The sequence below is a fragment of the Grammomys surdaster genome, unplaced genomic scaffold (assembly GCF_004785775.1).
Source record: "Grammomys surdaster isolate TR1022 unplaced genomic scaffold, NIH_TR_1.0 187, whole genome shotgun sequence".
Lineage (NCBI taxonomy): Eukaryota > Metazoa > Chordata > Mammalia > Rodentia > Muridae > Grammomys > Grammomys surdaster.
In genome coordinates, this window is record NW_021604632.1 from 3,874,392 (window position 1) to 3,896,888 (window position 22,497).

The following is a 22,497-nucleotide window of genomic DNA, read 5'->3' on the forward strand; positions in this document are numbered from 1 at the left end:
AACTCACTCTGTAGACCAGGCTGGCCTCGAACTCAGAAATCCGCCTGTCTCTGCCTCCCAAGTGCTGGGATTAAAGGCGTGCGCCACCACCGCCCGGCCCGGCTTCTTTTCTTTTCTTTTCTTTTCTTTCCTTTTCTTTTCTTTTCTTTTCTTTTCTCTTCTTTTCTTTCTTTCTTTCTTTCTTTTTTTTAAAAAGAACGTAAACAATGAGCAATAGGGACATGATATTTAACATCTTCTGTCATCGAGGTAATACAAATCAAGAGTATACCAAGATGCCATTTCGTGGTCTATAAAGCCAGCATAAGGTGTGACAAGGATGTAGATAACTGATGTCTCATCTGCTGCTGATACGTGTGGGGAATCCCCTTGGACAGCAGCCTGGAAAGTCCCCCAAAAGATAAAATATTATGATAGGAGGACACAGTTCCACATTGAGAAATGCCATGCTAGGTATAAAAAGGCACTCACCACAGATCATGCATTGTGTGATTCTGTTTACATAAAATGTCCAGAACAGGCAAGTCCATAGATACTGGTGGTTGGGTGGAAAGGGGAGGTGACTGCTAATGGGGAAAAGGGTCTTGTGTGTGCTGAAAATGTTCTAACACTGATGAGGTAGGGACTACACGAACGAGCTATATGCTTTCAGCAAGTCAGTTTTTGATGTATAGATTGTGTATCTCTATACGCCTACTTTCTTTAAAAAAAAATTGCTGGTACACAGCTATGTCTTTAAATAATTCTAGAAGTGGGTGACCCAGACTCTGTAGTCAAGAGCATCATCCAAACGCATCATCATGAGGGACAACTTGGGGCAGGAAAACAGGTGTTCCTTCACACAAGTCCCCAATAATCCTCAATGTCTTGCCAGCGTTTCTCTCTGGTTATTGTTTCCCATAGTGGATCATGACGATATTTTAATCTGAAAAATGGTAGTTTGTAGACAGTTTTATGGATTCACCTGAAGGAAAAAACTAATGTGTCTATATGTAGTCAGTCCAGAACAGGGTAGATTAAAGTTACTTACAATCACTATGGTATAAAGGGTTGTCTAATGCTTAATTAGCAAGTACTGAATGCCTTTGAGTCTCTGGTCACTTGTCAGGGGATCAACACACAAGTACATATTAGGGTTTTTTTTTGTTGTTCAGATGCCTTATATTATTAACACAAAACACTTTCTAGTAAATGCATTTCACTGGCAACATTTAGATGTAAGTAAGACACTTTTCTGTACTGAAGCTGTTCTTTTTTCATAGACATGAGGTATGAGAAACAGTATAGAAAGCACGACACATTGTGCAGTTCTCTCAGTGAACACAGTGGAGTGCACAAATGAACTCCAAAAAAAAAAACATCAAAAGAATAAGCACTTAAAACTCTATGTATAAAAACATTAAAAGCTCGCTGTTTGCTGGCTCAACAATTAAGAGCACTGGCTGGTCTTGAGTTCAATTCCCACCAACCACATGGCAGCTCACAACCACCATGGGATCCAGAGCTGCCCTCTTCTGGTATGTCTGAAGACAGCTACAGTGTACTAATATACATAAATAAATAAATCTTTTTTTTTTTTTTTTTTTTTTTTTTTGGTTTTTCGAGACAGGGTTTCTCTGTGTAGCCCTGGCTGTCCTGGAATTCACTCTGTAGACCAGGCTAGCCTCGAACTCTCGAACTCAGAAATCCGCCTGCCTCTGCCTCCCAAGTGCTGGGATTAAAGGCGTGCGCCACCACCGCCCGGCAAATAAATAAATCTTAAAGAAAAAAAAAGTAAGTAAAACAAGAACCAAAAGTTAAAACAAAACAAAACAAAACAAAAAACTTGCTGTTTGGTGCTACTGTAGGGATGTAGTGGGTTAGCTAGCCCAGTGTGGCTAACCTGCTCAACTTTGACTTGCTTCCTGAAAACTAAGGGACATATAGGTGGGGCTTATTCTGCAGGAGAGGAAGAGCGGGACAGGTCAGCGGGTCTTACTGCTTGATCATGTGATGATCTGAGCAGTTGCCACTCCCTTCCAGTCCGGCCTGAAAATTTGCATCCTAGTTTTCTGCTTTGCTTCCTGCCTTATTCCTTTATTTTTTCTTTTCTTTTGTTTTTATTTAATTCTCTTTTAAAAATTGAGTATCACAGCCGGGCAGTGGTGGCACAAACCCAAGCCTTTAATTCTAGCACTCAGGGGGTAGATGCAGGCAGATCTTTGAGTTCAAGGCCAGCCTGGTCTACATAGTGAGTTTCAGGACAGTGAGGGCTACACAGAGACCTTGTCTCGAAAGTTTAAAAAAAAAAAAGTATCACTATGTAGTATTGACTGACCTGGAACACTTTATGGAGATCAGGCTGGCCTTGAACTCACAGAAATCTACCTGTCTCTGCCTCCTGAGTGCTAAAATCATGTGCCACCTCACAGGGCTTTCTGTCTCATTCTGTTAAGCATCTCAGTGTAAGGATCAAAAGCAGAGAAGGTGACGTGCTTAAATTTGAGGGCACAACCAAGCTTTGGGTCACATTCTTTCATATCACCCTCCACATCACCCTTTAGACGGTATTCCACGTTGAGATTTTGGCATCTCTTAGGCTGATTCCCACTGTCGTCCTGAAAGCCAGCTCCCACCATGTTTTACCCACTCATCCAGAGAGCATTGGTAACCTACCAATTTCTCTGCTAAGATTTCCTCCACATCTTCCTCCTTCATGTGCTCCAAGACTTCGATTATTCTCAGTATAGTATGTATTACATCTTCATCACATCATATATATATTCCCCCTGAGGTAACTTTAAAAACTTCTAGTTTCTAGTAGTCTGGCCAAACGTTTTTCCAGTAGGTATTGATAGAGCTGGTTTGATAGCATCCAAAGTTATGCCAATGTAACCAATGACTTTGTTTTTTTAGTGAGTTTCAGTAATTCATCGTGGTGGTTTTCTTGTTGGTCTTAAACCTTTCTAAATGAGCTGGGCATAGTGTAGCATGTCTTTAATCCCAGCACTCGGGAGGCAAAGACAGACAGGCTCATCTGTCTGTGAGTTTGAGGCAAATTTGGTCTACAGAGAGAGTTCTAGGACAGCCAGGACTACGCAAAGAAATCTTGTCTTGATGAAACAAGAAACAAACAAATCCTTCTCAAGCTAAATGTAAAGCTTCCTTGTATCATACATCTTGAAAGTGGTAATTATACCCTGATCAAGGTGCTGGTTGACAAAGGTAGTGCTTGAGGCATAAAAACGAAAAATTCTTTGGCTTTCAGTTTCACCATATGATTTTCTGACAGGCTACCTCATGAATCCACAAAGTTTTCAAAATTTTGTTTATTTTTATTTTATATGTAAGCGCCTGCATGTGTGTATGTAAGTGTACCACGAACATGCCTGGTACGCACTGAGGTCAGAACCAGACTCCAGGGCAGTAGTGAACCACCATGTTGGGGATGCTAGAAACTGAATCTAGTTTTGCTGCAAAAGCAACAAGTACTATTAACCGTTAGACCATCTCTCCAATCCTTACGAACTTACAAATTTAACTGCTTTTCCAAAACCCATCTTTCCTGTTGTTTCATCATGCACTATGGGTGTCAATTTAGCACTTTGTGCAGTGGCTTCCCTCACAAGCGGATTTCCTTTTCTCTTTTAGGTATGATAACCGAATTGTTGATTCATTAACGTTGAACTTACTGCCAACAGTACTTGTAACTCAGGCCTGAATGTAACCTACTTAACAGGAAGATTTTCTCAGGAAGGCATGTCACAGCTTTCCTGCGCTTAGAGTATTAGACAGCGTTTCCGTAGAATTTTTGGGAGCCATTTTAGACAGCAAAATCACCCAGAAAAAAAAAAAAAATGCAGGGGAAAAGGCACTAAACTGCATACATTAAAGGACTCTAGCGAGTTGAATCAAGAAGGCGGAGCCTCAGTCTTGCTCAAAAGTTGCCGGAAACTTTAGCATCTCTTCGACTCTCAGTTTTTACTCGCTGCGCATGTCCGGGAGTGACATTTTAATTACTGATTTTAGAGTTACAAAAAAAAAATTAGCGAGTAAGCAAATTTGAAAATAAAGAGAGAAAGAACTATTCCCGCAGATAAGCCATTCTCCATCAAGGATGCAAGATAGCGTTGAAAACTACAAGCCCCAGCATGCATCGCTTCCGGGAGGGGCCGGAATCCCACAAGGGCCCGGAGAGTATAGACTGACCAACCGCACCAGCCGGAAGTGTCGTCTGTGACCACGTGGCACTGTCTGCGCATGTGCGCTCGCCTCTAGGGCGGCCCTAGCTGCTGGTCTTGTACCTCTATGGTCTCGCCCTAGAGCTTCGCTATTTTGGGGCAGTGGCCGCAGTCGTGTGAGTAGCAGGCCCCAAGTGACAGCAGCATGGAGGAATTCGACTCCGAAGACTTCTCCACGTCGGACGAGGATGAGGACTACGTGCCGTCGGGTGAGCGATTCGGCCTGAGGCGAAAGGAGGGTGGTTCCCACGCTTCACGCCTCACTCAAGACTCTCGAGGTCCCCAGGGCGTGGGCCTCGTGGTCGCGAGGCCACCGCGGCGCGTGGGCCCCGGAGTTCCGGTCCTCAGGACCCTGGCCCCCGGCCGGCCTGGAACACGCGTGTGTCGGTTCTGCACAGCTGTTCTCCTGGGCCGCCGCCCCCTCGGAGCGCGGGAACAGGAGCGTGATGCTGGCAGGCTGAGCTTACTGTCTATCGCTCTGAAGCCTTCTGGAAGCCGACCCGGACAGTGGAGGTTGTTTTAAGGGAATTGCCAGCTTTCTCTATGTCCAAGACTGAGTTATCCGCCTCTGGTTCAGAAGGGATCGGCTTTTTAGAAAGTTCACGTGATAATGTATTTTGTCACTTTGCAGTAGCTACCCGTTGCCCTCTTTTAAGAACTTTTAAAAAAAATTTTTACTTTTAGAGATTCATTTTATGTCATGGATATCCGTATTTTTCTTGAATGTATGTCTCTGTGAATCACGTGCATGTCTAGGGCTTTTGGGACGAGATACAGGTGGTTGTAGAGCCGAGCCATCTCGCCAGCCCCTTATTATTTTTGTGTGTGTGTGGCAGTGTATTCAGGTGGCCAGAGAGGACGGGGGGGGGGGGTATTGGATCCCCAGGTGAAGGAGTTAACCAGTTGTGTGCTGCCCAACTCTGGAACCAAAGTCAGATCCTTTGGACGTGAAGCACACACTCTTAATGGCTTAGCTTTCTTCTTTTCTTGGGGTGGGGTAGAGGAACACACTAAGAACCCATCTTATGCGAGGTCCAGACAAATCTTTAAAAAAATATTTAATCTTTTTATTTATGTGTATGGGTGTTTTGCCTACATGCATATCTATCTGTACAATACATGTATAGTATATCTGGTGTTTTCAGAGCCTAGAAGAGGGCAAAGGATCTCCTGGAAGTCGAATTATAGACAGTTGTGGACCCTTGAATGGGGGCTAGGAATTGAAAGTGGGCCCTTTGAAAAAGCAGCCCGTGTTCTTAACCTCTGAGCCAGCTCTGCAGTCTTCTTAATACCAAAACAAACCCCCTCATCTTGTACCTTGCCCTGGCTTAAGCACTCCCTTAAAGTTATTTATTCCAGAGTAGTTGCTTAGGTGAAAAGCAACTCTAGGCGTTGTGGATGAGAAAGCTAGCTTAAGATCTTGATTTCAGATGCCCAGCACCCGCATAAAAGCTGGAGGTATCTCGTGGGTGTCTCTAACTGTGGTGTTTTGTGTGTTGCCAGGCACAATCCTGGGATCTCACTGGTTTAGTGAGCTTCTGTTCAGTGAGAAACACTGTCTCAAAAAATAAGGTATGGAAAGTTATCTCATCCAGGTAGCCTAAGACCATCAGAAGATATGGATGTTTATATTACAATTCATAACAGTAGCAAAATTAAGTTATAAAGTAACAGCAAAAATAATTTTATGGCTGGGAATCACCACAACATGAGGGTATGTATCAAAGGGTCTCAGCATTAGGAAGACTGAGACCCTAGAGCATGAGGCCCACATCTTCCTTAAGCCACACACACACACACACCATTCTTTGTTATTGTTTTTTTTTTGTTTTTTTCGAGACAGGGTTTCTCTGTGTAGCCCTGGCTGTCCTGGAATTCACTCTGTAGACCAGGCTGGCCTCAAACTCAGAAATTCGCCTGTCTCTGCCTCCCAAGTGCTGGGATTAAAGGCGTGCGCCACCACTGCCCAGCAACACACCCCATCCTTATTAATCCATCCAATCAAAAAGTTATGTGGTGCCAGGTATGGTAGTATAAGCCCATAACCCCGAAACTTGTTGGGTTTTGAGGCTGGAGGATTGCTGTAAGTTTGAAAATAGCTTGCTCACCATTGTGAATTCCAGGCCCACCAAGATAATGTAGTAAGACCCTGTCCTGGGAGAGGAAGTGAGTCTGGGGAGACGGCTTCAGTTGGTAAAATGTTTGCCTTGCAAGTGTGAAGACCTGAATTCAATTTACAGGATCCGGTGGTAAAAATGCCAGCTGTAAATGTAAATGCTCGACACTTACATGATGCTGCCAGTGCTGGGAAGAGACAGAAGGAAGAGACAGGAGGATGCCAGTCTAGCCTAAGTGAGCCCATTGTGAGCTCCAGCTCCCAATGAGAGTCCTTTCTCAAAAGAGGTGGACAGCTTTCTTAGGAATGACACTCTAGGTTGGCCTCTGGCACCACAGAAAGGCATGCACTTGAGTGCCACAGGATGTGGGGTGTTCAGTAAGAACTTTTTTTTTTTTAGATTAATTTATTTATTTTATATGAGTACACTGTCACTGTCTTTAGACACACCAGAAGAGGGCATCAGATCCCATTACAGATGGTTGTGAGCCACCATGTGGTTGCTGGGAATTGAACTCAGGACCTCTGGAAGAGCAGTCGATGCTCTTAACCACTGAGCTATCTCTCCAGCCCCAGTAAGAACCTTTTTTACTTTTTAAATTTCATGTATATGTCTGCGTATGTATGTGCATGTGCATGTGTTTTCCTGAGGAAGCCAGAAGAGAATGTCAGATCCTCTGGACTTAGGAGTTAACAGGTGGCTATCATGGGTGCTAGAAATGGAACTCCAGTCTTTTCTGTAAGAGCAGCAAGGGCTCTTAACTGCTAAACCATCTCTCTTGAGTATCCTTCTGCCAAGTTTTAAAAATTATTTATTAAATTGAAAAAATTTTTAAATTGCATTTTATGTACTGGAGTGTTTTGCCTGCGTGTATGCTTGTTGAACGTCATGTCAAATATTTCAAGTCCATTTAAGGAAACTTCTTTCTTCTTTGCTAGTTTCTTTTGACTTTATTCATATGTAATGAGTCTCTTTTTAGCATTCAGGGCTCATTCTCCTGTTTTACCATCCATTCTTCAACCTTTAGGCCCTCTCCGGTTCTCCCACCTGCCACTGTACCTGTTTTGATTAGATAAGTAGTCCGTGTTTATCTTTTTGCTGATTGTATGGATACCCTGTTCATAGCTGAGCCACATGATTGCTTTAACTGGACTACTTTTCTCTGCTATTAATGAATGTTTTGTTTTACAAGTTGTGTGTGTGCATGTGTGTGTCTCCATGTCCAAGTGGTGCATGCCAGAGTGTACATGTATGAGTTAGAGGATAACATGGAGGAATTGGTTCTCTCCTACCATGTGGCTTCCAGAGAGGAGAGCGCCAGTTGTCAGGCTTGGTGGCAGTGTGCATATCCACTGTGCCATCTTGCTATTCCCCTGTTTTAATTTAGCTGCCCATGCGCTTACCATTAATTCGACTCTAGGCTTTCAAAATTGCCAAAATCATCTTCTAGCATTATTAGATTCCTTGGGTTTTTATCTCCATCTCTTGGAAGTTGCTCTCTGCCTTGGCCTTGCTTTATTTTGGTGTGGTTTTTCTCTGCCTTTCGGAATCTGAAACCTTGGGTCTTTCAGCATTATTAGTACTCTTTCAGGCCTTCTTTATTCCTTCTCTGAATTCCCATGCTCTCTCTCTCTCTCTCTCTGTCTTTGTCTCTGTCTTTCTTTGTCTGCTGGCCAGTCTGTCTTTCTCTTTGTCTTTATCTGTCTTTCTGTCAACAAGGTGTCATGTATGCAAGTCTAGCCTTGAAGTCCATATGTAACTGGTGTAACTTTTAAGTTCCTGATCCTCTTTCCTTCACCTATGCAATGATTCTAGGTGTGTGCCACCGTGCCAGCCTCAGATTTCCTTGTGTTCACTGTACATGGTCTTGTTTTTTGCTGTGTTCCACCAAATTGAGAGGAGGATATGTAATGGCTTCCTGAGGAAGGATGTATGGCAGAAACATTATTCTGAGACCTGGAATGTCTGAATGTTACCTCAGGCCTGTTTGATGGTTGGTTGATAACAGAATTCTAGGTTGGAAGCAGTTTTCCATCAGAATTGTGACAGTGTTGCTTCACTTACTTGATGCTGGTGTTGCCATTAAGTCTGTCTTGTGGGCTGGAGATGCAGCTCAGAGATAGAGGGCTTGTCTGGCATGTGCAGCATCTTGGGTTTGATCCCCAGTGGATCTGTTTGTCTCAGAAGAGATCTTCTTCCCTTTGCTCCCATTTTCCTGATGCTAGAGCTCGCCATCGTCACCGTCATCAGACACTGTGGCATGACTTTGCAGTCAGTGAGCCTGCTTCTCCCCAGACTTTTTTCTGTTTTGTTTCTCTGGAATCTTAGGTTATTATGTTGAGCCTGTTAGACCTCCTGCACTGTCGTGGTTACTGTCCCCTTCTCCCGGCACTTTGCCTCCATCAAGACAGGTTCTCTTTGTGGCTCACGTGGCCCCAGTTGCTCCATAGATGCTTGTGTGGATTTTGTTGGGCAGTGTGCTGAATCTGTAGGTCAGTTTGGGGAGAATTGATAACTTAGCAATCTTCTCGACCAGTCTGTGACCGCAGCGTCATGTCTACGTAGGTCTTTTATTTCCATTTGCTTCTCGGTTGCTAGTACCTGAGAACACAGTCCTTCGGCATGCTAAAGTATCGCAGTCTTCACACTTGTTACTACTCACGCGTCAGTTCAGGGCGGGTCTGTAGATCCCGCAGGATTCTCCAGGTAGATAATCATGTCACGGCTGAAGTTTCTGTGATACTCTTATGTTTCTTTTGCTTGACATGATGTACTAGATACTTCTGTGATGTTGTTGAGTAGGAATGATGAGAGGGAGAGAACATTCTTCTCTAGCTTTCTGCTCTCAGTCATAAGGAAGCTCAGAGAAGGACCTCAGTGATTTACGAGTTAGTAAGAGATTAGCTAGTTCCCGTTCACAGATGCCCTTCGTGTGCACGTGCCTTTTAAACACTTCAGTGATAACTTACTACTAACTCACACAGTGCTTCAAGATGTATGCTTTTGTACTGTCCATTTTACAGATGAAAAGGCTGAGGATCAGAAAGCATAGTCGAGGGCCACCAGTCTGGGTTGTAGCTTAGTGCTGGGTGTGGTGGAACATGCCTCTGATCCCAGCATTTGGGAGGTAGAAGCAGACAGACAGACAGGCTCAGAGATGAGTTTGAGGCTAGCCTCGTTTACATAGTGAGTTCCAGACTAGCTGAGGGTGCTTAGTGAGACCGTGTTCGAAGAAAGGAAGAAGAAAGAGGTAGTTGAGCTAGCTGAGCAGGTGTTACTTAGCCATCTCCCTGTAGTGTTCCTCACAGGTACCTTGCAAAGACTGAAGTGAACAGCAGCTGGAGAAGGCCAAGCAGCATGTGCCCCACGCTCCTTTCATGCTTTCTCTCCTGCTCCATGTACAGCCTGTGAGCCTGTGGACTGACAGCTTTATGTCAGCCACAGCCATAGCAATGGGTACCACAGCAACAAGATGAGAAAGAACATTTGTCATAGATGACTGCAGAGGAGAGGTGCGAAGGGTATAATGGGCCATGCTCCTCTGAACCCTGTTCCGTTGTGGAAGGACGAGATGAGGGATGAGAGCTAACCTGAGGACAGTAGAAGTGGGAATGATGGCATGGGAGAGAGAGCCTGAGGATCCTTGCCTGCATCACATCATCGAACAAAACTCTTACATCCAGGTTTTAGATAACAAGACCCATAGACAACATATTGAGAAGATTCTGTAGTAAAGAAGAGGGGGCAGTGTTACTTGGCTCCCAGGTTTGATAACACACTTCTGTAATCTTAGCATTTGGGAGATGGAGGTAGGAAGATCAGAAGTTCAACGCCAGTCTCACCTGCATTGTGAGTTTGAGGCCAGCCTGGGGTACATAACTATCTCAAAAACAAGACCAAACCCAAACAGAAATACTCTTGGAAAGAAGGCAAACAGAAAGAAAATGTACAGCTAGAAGAAGCATGGATTTTATTGTTACGGGATTTTTTGTTCTGCCGTGTGTAGTTCTCATCTCTTCATTTGTTCTCTATGAACAATTTCATTCACAACGAAGTTGTGAATGTTTTGTTGCTGGCTGGTTTATGTCAGCTTGACACAAGCTAGAGTCATTTAGGAAATGGGAACCTCAGTTAGAAAATGCCCTCAGCAGATCGGTCTGTTGGCAAGCCTGTGCACTTTGATTGGTAGGTGATGTGGGTGGTGCTACTCCTGAACTGGAGATCCTGGGTGCTGTAAGGATGCAGGCTGAGCAAGCTGTGGGAGCAGGGCACTCAAAAGCATTTTTTTCATGGCCTCTGCATCGGTTCTTGAACCTAGGTCCCTGCCCGGACTTCCTTCATGGTGGACTGTAAGTTGTAAGATGAAATAAGCCCTTTACTCTCCAAGGTGCTTTCAGTCATGGTGTTTTACTTATCTCAGCAATAAGAAACCCTAGTTAAGGCCAGGTGGTGGTGGCGTACGCCTTTAATCCCAGCACTTGGGAGGCAGAGGCAGGCGGATTTCTGAGTTTGAGGCCAGCCTGGTCTACAGAGTGAGTTCCAGGACAGCCAGGGCTACACAAAGAAACTCTGTCTCGAAAAACCAAAACCAAAAAAAAAAAAAAGAAACCCTAGTTAAGACAGCTTCCAAGATGAATCAAATATATGTCTGTCAAAACCGAAGAAGTCTACTCTTGAGTCTGGAGAGATGGCTCAGAGTTTAGCAATGTGAGATGCTCTTGTGGGGGACCTAAGTTTGGTTCTCAACATCCACATGGCATAGCTAGCAATCACCTGTACCTCCAGCTCTGTATTCTACAAGTATCTGCACCCACATGTGCACATAGCCCTACTCACATCATAAACACATAAAACATTTTAAAACGTCTTTTTAAGAAGTAGCATATGTATGATTCTACATCTAGAGCTTTGCAATGTGCCCAAATGCCAGCAATGTTGACTTCTGTCAATACATAGTAAGTTTGAAGAATGAATATGATTCCTATTCATATTGTTACTTTTCTGATTTACTATCTGACAGCTTGATATAACTGACATTTTACTTCTCTTTTTTAGAGTGTGTGTATGTGTGTGTTTCTGTGTATCTTTGTTTCTCTGTCTGAGTTTGGGTGTATTCACTGGAGTATAGGTACCCACATGGGCCAGAAGAGTTGAATCCCTCTGGATCTGAAGTTACAAGTGGTTCAGGTGGTTGTGAGCCTGGACAGGTCCTGGGAATTGAACTTGGGACCTCTGAAAGCACAGTCTATGCTCTTAACCCCTGAGCAGCCATCCATCTCTCCAGCCCTCTTTTATTACTTCTTGATTATGGAAGCTATTATATGTGATCTTACAAGTTTGTTTCCCTTGAGATATTTTGCTTCCTTTGAGACAGGATCTCTCTACATAGCCCTGGCTGCCCTGTAAACCAGGTTGACCTCAAACTCAGAGATCCAACTGCCTCTGCTTCCTGAGTGCTAATTAAAGGTGTGCACCACTGTGCCCAGCCCTGGGTAAGTTTTTGTTTTGTCTTTTTTAGACATGCTTTCTCTGTGTAGCTCTGGTTGTCCAGGAACCCCCTCAGTAGACCAGGCTGGCCTTTTACTCGATATGACATAGCTTTAACTAATGTTCTCGCTTCTGGTACAGCTGGGTGTTCGGTCTCCATCTTTTTTTGGTTTTACTTGCCTGAAATAAGCTAATTTTTTTCCTCCCCTCCAGGAAACCCTTTATATTGTAAATCATATTTTGAAACTACTACTTGAATTTCAGTGATGTTCACTGCTATGGTGGTGACATTGCTTCTGTATTATTCAGTAAACAAATATTTATCTTTATTTTTTGGTTTTTCGAGACAGGGTTTCTCTGTGTAGCCCTGGCTGTCCTGAAATTTACTCTGAAGACCAGGCCAGCCTCGAACTCAGAAATCCACCTGCCTCTGCCTCCCAAGGGCTAGGATTAAAGGCGTGCGCCACCACTGCCCGGCTTTGTTTTGTTTTTTTGAGACAGGGTTTCTTTGTGTAGCCATGGCTGTCCTGGAACTCATTCTGTAGACCAGGCTGGCCTCAAACTCATGGAGATCCACTTGTCTTTCCATCTGGAGTACTGGGATTAAAGCCATAGGCTACCACACTTGGCTAGAAATATTTATCTTAAAAGGGGGATAAAATTTTTGTTTTGTTTTATTGTTGCTGCTGTTTTAGGATTTTTGTTTTGTTCAAGATAGGGTCTCATGTAGCCCAGGCTGGCTTTAGTCTCACTTTGTAACCAAGCACAAGTTTGAACTTCTGATTCTCTTGCGTCTAACCTCCAAAGTGCTGAGCATCAGGTGTACGGCCATACCTGGCTCAGACTTCATTCTTAATATTTTGTGAAAAATCTTTATTCTAGTCGTCTGACCGCCCTGTTCTGTGATCTCAGGTGGAGAGTACAGTGAAGATGATGTCAATGAATTAGTGAGGGAGGATGAAGTGGACGGCGATGAGCAGGCTGAGAAAACCAAAGGGAAAAGAAGGAAGACTCCGAGCATTCCAGCCAGGTGACACTGCCTGACAGTGCTTTCGTGATGTCTGTCTGTCTTTTTGTTTGTATGTTTTGTTGTTGTTTGAGACAGGGTTTCTCTGTGTAGCTCTGGCTGTCCTGGTACTTGCTCTGTAGACCAGGCTGTCCTTGAACTCACAGAGATGCACCTTCCTCTGCCTCCTGAGTGCTGGGATTAAAGGCCTGTGCCCAGTTTGTCTGTCTGTCCGTCTGTTCGTCCTTCCTTCCTTCCTTCCTTCCTTCCTTCCTTCCTTCCTTCCTTCCTCCCTTCTTTCCTTCCTTCTTTCTTTACTTCCTAACATTGTCTCTGTGTGGGTGCTATAGCACAGGCTGGTCTAGAATTCATTGTGTAGCCTAGGCTAGCCTCTAGCTTCAGCCTCCAGAATTGTAGGGATTGTGGGCATGAACCATTGCTCCTAGCTTTATTGCCAGGGTTCTTAACCCCTTCCTGTATGAGGGAAATATTTGTTGATCTTCTAAAATTAAAATCTTGGCGTTCAACCAATTTAAAAAAGTTTTAGGCCTTAATTTAAAAATCACTAAGTAAAATGTGTATGTGGTAAAAGCAGTCTTGTTGCCATAGGATACACCCTCTGGTCTCACCCTGAAAAGCTGTCACCTTAGATGCTATCATACTCAGTGTGGGTACATGCTTCCTGCTCTCTTTGTTTAAAATAAAAATGGTAGCACACTGTACATCATGCTGAGGCTCACTCTTGGACTATGTTGCCCAGACTGGGCTACTCCTAAGCCTCTTGTCTGTCTTCTGAGCAGTGATGTGGTTCCAGGGAGGCCTCACTGTGGTGATTCTCACTTAGCTCATTGCTTTAACGGCAGCCTGGCAGTCAGTCCATGCACACCTGGTCTTTCAGGGACTGTACTGTTACACTTTATGAATAGCCTGACCTGACTTAAGCATCCCTTACTAGGAACAGTTAGATTGTATAGTCTGCTACAGCAAAAAAGCTACAGGAGACATTGCTAGAACATGTTACATACTGGTACAAAGGTTTTGTTTGGTTTTGTTTTTTTAAGATTCATTATATGAGCACATTGTAGCTGTCCTTAGACATACCAGAAGAGGGCATCGGATCCCATTACAGGTGGTTGTGAGCTACCATGTGGTTGCTGGGAGTTGAACTCAGTACTCTTAACCACTGAGCCTTCTCTCCAGCCCATAGTACAAGGATTTTTGTAAGATTTAAAGGTGTAGAATTGTTTGATCTAAGGCTATATAAATTAAATTCTTTTCAGTTGAACTTTTAAATCACCTCTTACCCCCTAACAGGCCATGTTCTGAATTACAGACCCACAACAAATTAGAAAATCATGATGGGTTAAAACTCAGATAAGGTTATCTCCTATAGGACTCTTCTGTTGCTCTTGTTTCTGTCTTGGCCATTGAAGCAGAAAGCAGATTGCAGTTTTTGAAAACAGAGAAAGTAAAGATTAAGTGCTATATTCTGTCTGTAGTTGAACTAGTAGAAATGTACTTTATAAACCCTGGGTCCAGTGCTCTTTCTGTGTTTGAATTTTCGTTTCTTTGATGGTGGCATGAAAGCACTGCACTGTTTAGAGTGTTTGGAAGAGAATGACGACAATGAACTTGAGAGTCAGTAGACGTGTTTCAAGTGGAGTGGCTTTTAGAGGTGAAAAATATTCAGCACATATGTTTGTAGAACCCTTTTTCTGAAAAGAATAATGAAGTAATATTAGGTATTTTTCTTTTTAGCTGTTGGGTTTTTTGTTGTTGTTGTTGTTGTGTTTTGTCTGTTTGTTTTTGTTCTTAGTGTGTAGCTTGTCTGTTCTGGAACTCACTATGTAGACCAAGCTGTCCTCCAACTCACAGAGATATTCAAGCCTTTGCTTTCCTGGATACTGGGATTAAAGGTGTGCACCACCATGCCTGCCTCAGGTGTTTTCTTAGTAAAAATAACAGTCTAGATATAGATACTAAATTTAAGTTTCAAGTGAACGCAAACCACCCCCATTTTTATTTAATATGGGAGCAGGTAATAAAAAGACAATGCTTGCTAAAGAGTTCACACATACAGTGTATATGCTGTATGTCATGTAGGTCCTCCAGTTGCTCTCAGGGTGCAATACACTTGCAATGCAAAGCAGCTTCTTAACGGGGAGTGTCTATATGTAAGTCCACGAGGGGCTGTTATCTACTGGGAGAACTGAATTTTAAATTTTGATTTAATATTCCTGCAGGATATAGTTGAACTTTATAAATACTACTAGATTCAATGTGCTTTATTATTTTAAATAAGGATTTCAGCTATTCAAATTGTAGACTGAAGATAATTAGAAGTATGTTTAAAATACAATATTTAACAATCTGAGAATGTCTAGGATATTGATTTATTGTTCCTGAGTCTCAAAGAGTAACGTGCCAAGAATTTGAAAACACTGAGAAACTTGTGGGTATTTTTTTCACTGTATGGTATACTTCTAAATTGTGCCATTGTTGCTGAATAAACATACTTAAAAACAAATTTAGTCAGGGCTGCTGAGACGGCTCAGTAGTTAAGAACAGTTCCTGCTCTAGCAGAGGACCTGGGTTCAGCTCTCAGCATCCCAAAGGTGGCAATGGTGGCTTGCACGTGCCAGTGACCTCAGTTCCAGGGGATTCGACACCGTCTTTTGACTTCCACAAGCTTATGTGCATATAGTGTACTTACATATACTCAGGAACACACACACACACGCATAAAGAAATGAATAAATATTTCTAAAAAATTAAATCTCGCTTACCTTCTCCATTTCTCTTACTGTGTTATTAGTAATCCCAGAGTTCATCTTTGAGGTGTGTGAGATGATCATGGTTTGAGGAGAGGGAGTGAATGACTTTGCATTCTGTCTTGTCTTCCTTTTTCTGGGTGGCTGTTGGTGAGTAGGAAGAGGAAACAAAGTGGCCTCTTGTTAGACGAAGAGGAAGATGGCAAGGAAGACTCCGGAGGTAGCAGTAGTGAAGAGGGTGAAGAGGAGCAGGAAGGAGGCCCTGGGTCAGAGAATGCGAGGAAGAAGAAGGAGGATGAACTGTGGGCCAGCTTCCTTAATGATGTGGGACCAAAGTCAAAAACAGGCCCAAGTTCACAAGCTAAGGTAAGCTTAGATTGATGGAGCAAACTCCTCTCCAGAAACACCTTCGTTCCCCAGGAGCTTCCTATTGTTTTAATTTGCAAACTGACTTGAGATTTGAATCTCAAATCAAAAAGCAAACTAGATGTCTTCTGATAGTGACTTCACTAAGGGAAAAGCAAAGCATTTCTTTTTTCTTTTCTTTTCTTTCTTTCTTTCTTTCTTTCTTTTTTTTTTTTTTTTTTTGAGGCAGGGTTTCTCTATGTATAGCCCTGGCTGTCCTGGAACTCACTCTGTAGACCAGGCTGGCCTCAAACTCAGAAATCCACCTGCCTCTGCCTCCCAAGTGCTGGGATTAAAGGCGTGCGCCACCACCGCCCGGCACAAAGCATTTCTTAACAGTAGAAAAAATGAGCTGTTTTAATCAGGTAAATTTCCAGCAGACCTTTATAAACTTTTAAAAAATGTATTTGTTGGACTGGAGAGATGGGTCAGTGGTTAAGAGCACTTACTGCTCTTTCAGAGGTTCTGAATTTAATTTTTAGCACCCAAGTCAGGTAATTCACAAAAGCCTGTAACTCTATCTCCAGGGGATCTGATGCCTTCTCTGGCTTCCGAAGGCACCTGTATACATGTGGCTTAACCACACATATACATCTAAATAAAAATAAGTAAAAATTTTAAAAGATTCACTTGTTATTATTTTAATTATGAGTATATGTTTGTGCCTATGTGTGGGTCTGTGCATGTCAGTCCCAGGAGCTCGAGGTACAGGCAGTTACGAGCTCCAGAGGTGCGAAAAACTGAGCTAAGGTTCTCACCGAAAGCTCTTAACTGCTAAGCCGTCTACCCCTCCAGCCTCTCCACTATACCTGTACTATTTTATGTTATTTTTTTATGTGTATAGATGATTTACTTGCTTGTATGCCTATGCACCACATGCATGTAGTACCCATGATGGCCAGAAGAGGGCATCCGAGTATTTGGAACTGGAGTTATAGGTGGCTATGAGGCGCCTTATAGGTCCTGGAAATCTAACCTGTGTCCTGGAGGAACAGTCAGTGCTCTTAATCATAAGTCATCTCTTCAGGCTTTCTAATAGTGTTTAACTGATCAGAGATGAAACGTGAGGGAACAACCCTAAGCAGCATGTTCAGACAGTTCTTTTAGTCTTATACTCTGGTGAAAGTGATTATCTATCTATCTATCTATCTATCTATCTATCTATCTATCTATCTATCTATCTATCTTTTTTTTTTTTTTTTCAGGTAGGGTTTCACTGTATAGCCCTGGCCAGCCTGGAACTCTGTGTAGACCACACTGGCTTCTAGCTCAGAGATCCTTGAGTCTTTGCCTCCTAGATGCTGGCCTTGAAGGTGTGTGCCACACAAGCCTGATTCACTTCTTGCTCTTTTTGTAGGAAGCAGAGGAGACTGAAGAGACCAGCTCAAGTAAACCGCTGGCCAAAGCGGATGAGCTAGAGAAACCTAAAGAATCAGAAAAGGTGAAGATTACCAAGGTGTTTGACTTTGCTGGCGAAGAAGTAAGGTGAGAGGATTTCGGGGTTGGAAACTGTGGTTTTTCCAGGCGGTGCTTCACGTTCTGCTTCACGTCTGTCCTTATCCCCACCCGGCGTAACTGTTTTGGCTGCGTACGTGCATTTGGAAGTTTGTATTTCCATTGCTCATTGCCATGCTTTGTGCTTCGAGTAAATAAATCCTTTATCTCCTTCCGGTGCTGTGCGATAGCCCTGGTGAGATCACTAAGTCAGGCGAGGATTGAGAGTGCTAGGAGGAAGAGTCAGTTTCAGCGTTATTGTGTATTGTCTGAGCTGGTTTATGAGTTTATTTGTCTTAGTTTATAAAAGCAGCTTATTTTAGAGGCTTTTGAGTGGTTCAGCCTCCTGGATGCTTTGTTTAGAGGCAAGATCTCACTATGTAGCCCTGGCTATCCTAGAACTCACTATGTAGACCAGGCTGCCCTCAAATTAACAGGGATCCACTTGCCTCTGCCTCCTCAGTGTTGGGATTAAAGGCATGTGCCACTAAGACCAACTTACTGGTATTTTGTTTGATTGATTTTTGGGGGGAGTTATTGTGGCAGTTTTTTTTTTTTTTTAAATAGTGAGTACACTGTAGTTGTCTTCAGACACACCAGAAGAGGGCATCGGACCCCATTACAGATGGTTGTGAGCCACCATGTGGTTGCTGGGAATTGAACTCAGGACCTCTGGAAGAGCAGTCAGTAATCACTGAGCCATCTCTCCAGCCTCTATTGTGGCAGTTTTAAGGACGACCCTCATGCCTGGAGTTTATTTAAAGTTATAATATAAAAGCTATAGTTCTGTAATTTAGAAGCGATGAGAACAGAATTTAAGTAATAGTTTTGTAATACTAGTTTTGTAAGTTTATTTTCTTTAACAGTAACAGATGAGACTCGGATGTGGTCTGATAATACAGTTTTCTCTGTGTTCATTGCTTTCAAAAACAACACCTGGAGTTGTATTCTTCCCTCTGTGTGTGAGGTGTAGATTGTAGAACCCTTTGGTGATGTCAGAGTCCTCAGATTCTTACATCCCATATATAAAATGGCATGGTGTCAGTGTATAACTTATGCACAACTTCTTTTATACATTAAATATCTGATTTTTTTTTTTTTTTTTTTTTTTTTTTTTGTTTTTTGTTTAAGGGTTTTTTTGTGTTGTTCTGGCTGTCCTGGAACTCACTCAGTAGACCAGGCTGGCCTCGAACTCAGAAATCCGCCTGCCTCTGCCTCCCAAGTGCTGGGATTAAAGGTGTCCGCCACCACCGCCCTGCCAAATATCTGATTTCTAATACTTGATAATGTAAATCCACAAAAGTAGCACCGTATGTAGGGACTAGTAAGAAGAACGATAATGTGTGTGTGTTCTGTACAGATGTAGTCTCCTCCTAAATGTTTTCTGCCTGTATTGGTTAATCCATAGACTATAACTCACTAATATACAGAGTTGCCTGTTTTTTTCCAGGGAAAATATGTTTTGAAAAATTGAAGTTTTGTATTTTTGGTTTTATAAATAATATGGAGCACAACTTTTAAAATTTGTTTAGACTGGGCCTCATTGTAGCCCAGACTGTTCTGGGAGCTTACTGTGTATCCCGAAGTGGATGAAGTTGTAATAATCCATCTGCTCAGCCTCCTGAGTACTGAAACTATGTGCATAAGCTACTGTGCCCAGCAACACCTATTTTTAATTATTTTATGTATGTGGGTCTTTTGTCTGAGTGTATGTATGTCTGTGTACCATGTACATACCTGGTACCTGAAGATGTCAGAAAAGGGTGTTAGATCCCCTGGAACTGCAGTTACAGATGGTTCTGAGCCACCATGCAGGTGCTGGGAATAGAACCCAGGGCCTCTGGATAAGCAGCCAGAGCTCTTAACCACTGAGTCATCTCTCCAATACCAAAGCCATTCATTTGAAAAACTTTTCTCAAAAACATTTTCTTTTGTGCAGTATCTTTAGGGCAGTGTTGTAAGAACATTATTACAGTTAACAGCCATGTGCTTGACACACTCTCACTCAGGTTTACTCATGTTCAGTGTTCTGTGTGTCCTCATGTGAGGGTGTGGCCACTCCTGTTACAGCGTGTGTATGAAGGCCAGAGGACAGCTTGTGATAGTTGCTTCTCTCTCCATGATGGGGTCCTGGAGAGTCAATTCAGTTTGCTAGGCTTGCCAACCTCTACCTACTGAGCCATCTTGGCAAGTCTGGATCCGAATGACTCACCTTGACAACTGGACTGATGTCTGTTCTTTTCAATGCAGTGATTATAATGGCTAAGTGTAAATAATGTGTTCAACAGATGTCCCTGTGCTCGCAGCTGCTGTGCCTCTTGTCTTAGGTCAATAAGAGGTGACTTATTTTTTAAGATTTTTTTATTTTTTTTTACCAGTAACACATAGTTTTGAAGGCCATACTTTGAGTAGATCTATGTATGATTCTGTTACAGCCTTTTAGGCCCCAGTTATTCCGTTACACAGTCAGGACCCAGTTCAAGATTAAATAGTGCGTTTGGTGTTTTAAGAGTACAGACCGTTTGTATTGGAGAACACACTTGAGTTTAGATTATTACTTGCCTTGAATGTTTAGTTTTCAGTTAACCACTTTAGACTAGTAGTTCTCAGCCTTCCTGATGCCGTGGCTTTAGGAATATAGTTCCACATGTTGGCATGACCTAACTGTAAAATTATTTTGTTGCTACTTTACAGCTATATTGCTACTGTTATGAACTGTAGCATAAATATCTGACATGCAGGATATCTGACATGCAATCCTGTGAAAGGGTTGTTTGACCGACATAGTCCCCCTCCCCCCAAGGGATTGTGACCTATAGGTTGAGAACCACTGCATTAAGCAAACCTGTTGCCCTGGCAGTACTAGATGTCCTTCAGGAACCCAACATTAGTGTTGAGTTAAAGGACATGGGCATCTATCAGAACTCCCCATTGTAAGGTACTCCTGGTAGTTAGTCACTTTGAGACCTGTCACATAATTATTGATGATGTGAATTAGTAATGGATTTTGCCTCCAAAAATCATATTGCAGGTATCCAGTATGGAATTGCAGAACATTGACAGTGAACCATCAGTGTTTAAAAACCTGGCCCGGAGGTGGTGATGCGTGCCTTTTTGTCTTTGTTTTTGTTTTGTTTTTCGAGACAGGATTTCTCTGTATAGCCCTGGCTGTCCTGGAACTCACTCTGTAGACCAGGCTGGCCTCGAACTCAGAAATCCGCCTGCCTCTGCCTCCCAAGTGCTGGGATTAAAGGCGTGCGCCACCACCGCCCTGGCAGGTGATGCGTGCCTTTAATCCTAGAGTTTGGGAGGCAGAGGCAGGCAGATCTATGTGAGTTCGAGGCCAGCATGAGATATAGAGTGAGTTTCAGAACAGCTAGGACTATGCAAAAAACCGTGTCTCAATAAACCAAAAAAAGAAAGAAAGGAAAAGGAAAGAAACAAAGCTTTTTTTGGACACAGTAGGGCATTCTGCACATGAGAAGTCGCAGCAGCTGTGACAGCATGCACAGGTCCTGCCCAGGATCATCCAGTCAAAGTCCCAGCGTGGGAAGTGGGTCAGGGTTGAACCAGCTAAGAAGCTGTGGCCACTGATGGCTGCTGAGAGAGGAGGGTCAGTTATCCTTAAGGGTGTGGCCCTGAGAGACTGACTGCCCATGCTCTAGTAGGTTCCCTACACCCAGACTTGTATTAGTGCGCTGAGTGGGCTCCGTGGACTCTTTTAGAAAGAAAAAAATAGATATACACAAGGAAGTTGGAAGTGGATATGGTAGAATGGCGGTAAGGGAGAGATGGGGAAGGAGGGAGTGGGGATAAACTCAGTCAAGACGCATTAAATGCCTGTATAAAAATGTAGAGTGTATTAACATACCACAGAAAATACAAGTTAAAAAAAAAGACATTTAGAGGCAGAGTTGAAGGCTGGCCAAGTCTATAGAGCAAGTTCCATGTAGGACAACATGGTGAGACTGTTGGAAAGCCTGTGTTAGCTTAGATCATTTCCCACATGTAGAATATCTACAGGACAGTCTTCATAAAGAGCAAAATCAGCTCAATTACTGTTGCTTTGAGAAATCCGTAAATTTCTGATGAAATTATGAATTTCATAAATTTGTTTATAAATATTATCATTTAATATGTCTCTGATTTTTTTTTTTTTTTTTGAGATAGAATCTAATGTAGCCCAGGCTGACATTGAACTGATTCTCTGGCCTGTTACTTCCTAAGTGTAGGGATTATATTCATGTGATACTACTCTTGACTTTTTTGTTTGTTTTTTGAGACAGGGTTTGTCTGTAGCCCTGGCTGTCCTAGAACTCACTCTGTAGACCAAGTTGGCTTCAAACTCAGAGGTCCACCTGCCTCTGCCTTCTGAGTGCTGGGATCAAAGGCATGCTCTCTGACTTTCCACTTTTGTAAATATTGAAGTACTCAGGGAGCCTGCATGTGTACAGTTCGTCAGAGGAGGGCAGCATCATCTGTCAAATAAAACAGAATAAGAGCACTTTCTTTTCATTAACTACAATCAACACATGCATCTTATTTATAGTTCTCAGTAAAACATGATAATTTAAAAACATATATTATTGAGAAATGTAACAGAACAAGTGAGTGTCTTCTCAAACTCCTTACCCATAAAGAATACAAAAGCGAGCAGGAGAGATGGCTCAGCGGTTAAGAGCACTGACTACTCTTCCAGAGGTCCTGAGTTCAATTACCAGCAACCGCATGGTAGCTCACAACCATCTGTAATGGGATCCAGTTTTCTTTTCTGGTGTGTCTGAAAACAGCAACAGTGTACTCATTATATAAAATAAATAAATAAATCTTAAAAACAAACAAAAAGACTAGAAAAGCTTGTTAAGGCCTGTGGTGGCGGTACACTCCTGTAATACCAGCCCTTGGGAAGAGGAAGCATGACAATCAAGGCCAACCTGGGCCATGTATGTATAATTGTTTATGTACAGATATAGTATATACAATCATTATGCATTATA

General features: G+C 42.8%; 1 protein-coding gene across 1 annotated transcript in view; it reads left to right on the forward strand.

Annotated features, from left to right (window-relative positions):
• The first annotated feature begins 4,235 nt into the window (after positions 1-4,235).
• Cfdp1 (craniofacial development protein 1) overlaps positions 4,236-22,497 on the forward strand; it is an 86,729-nt gene continuing 68,467 nt past the window's right edge. The window contains exons 1-4 of the mRNA XM_028768615.1: positions 4,236-4,429; positions 12,737-12,854; positions 15,760-15,967; positions 17,364-17,491. Coding sequence (XP_028624448.1) covers positions 4,366-4,429; positions 12,737-12,854; positions 15,760-15,967; positions 17,364-17,491 — 518 coding nt within the window. The 5' untranslated portion in view covers positions 4,236-4,365. The remainder of the gene's footprint in view (positions 4,430-12,736; positions 12,855-15,759; positions 15,968-17,363; positions 17,492-22,497) is intronic.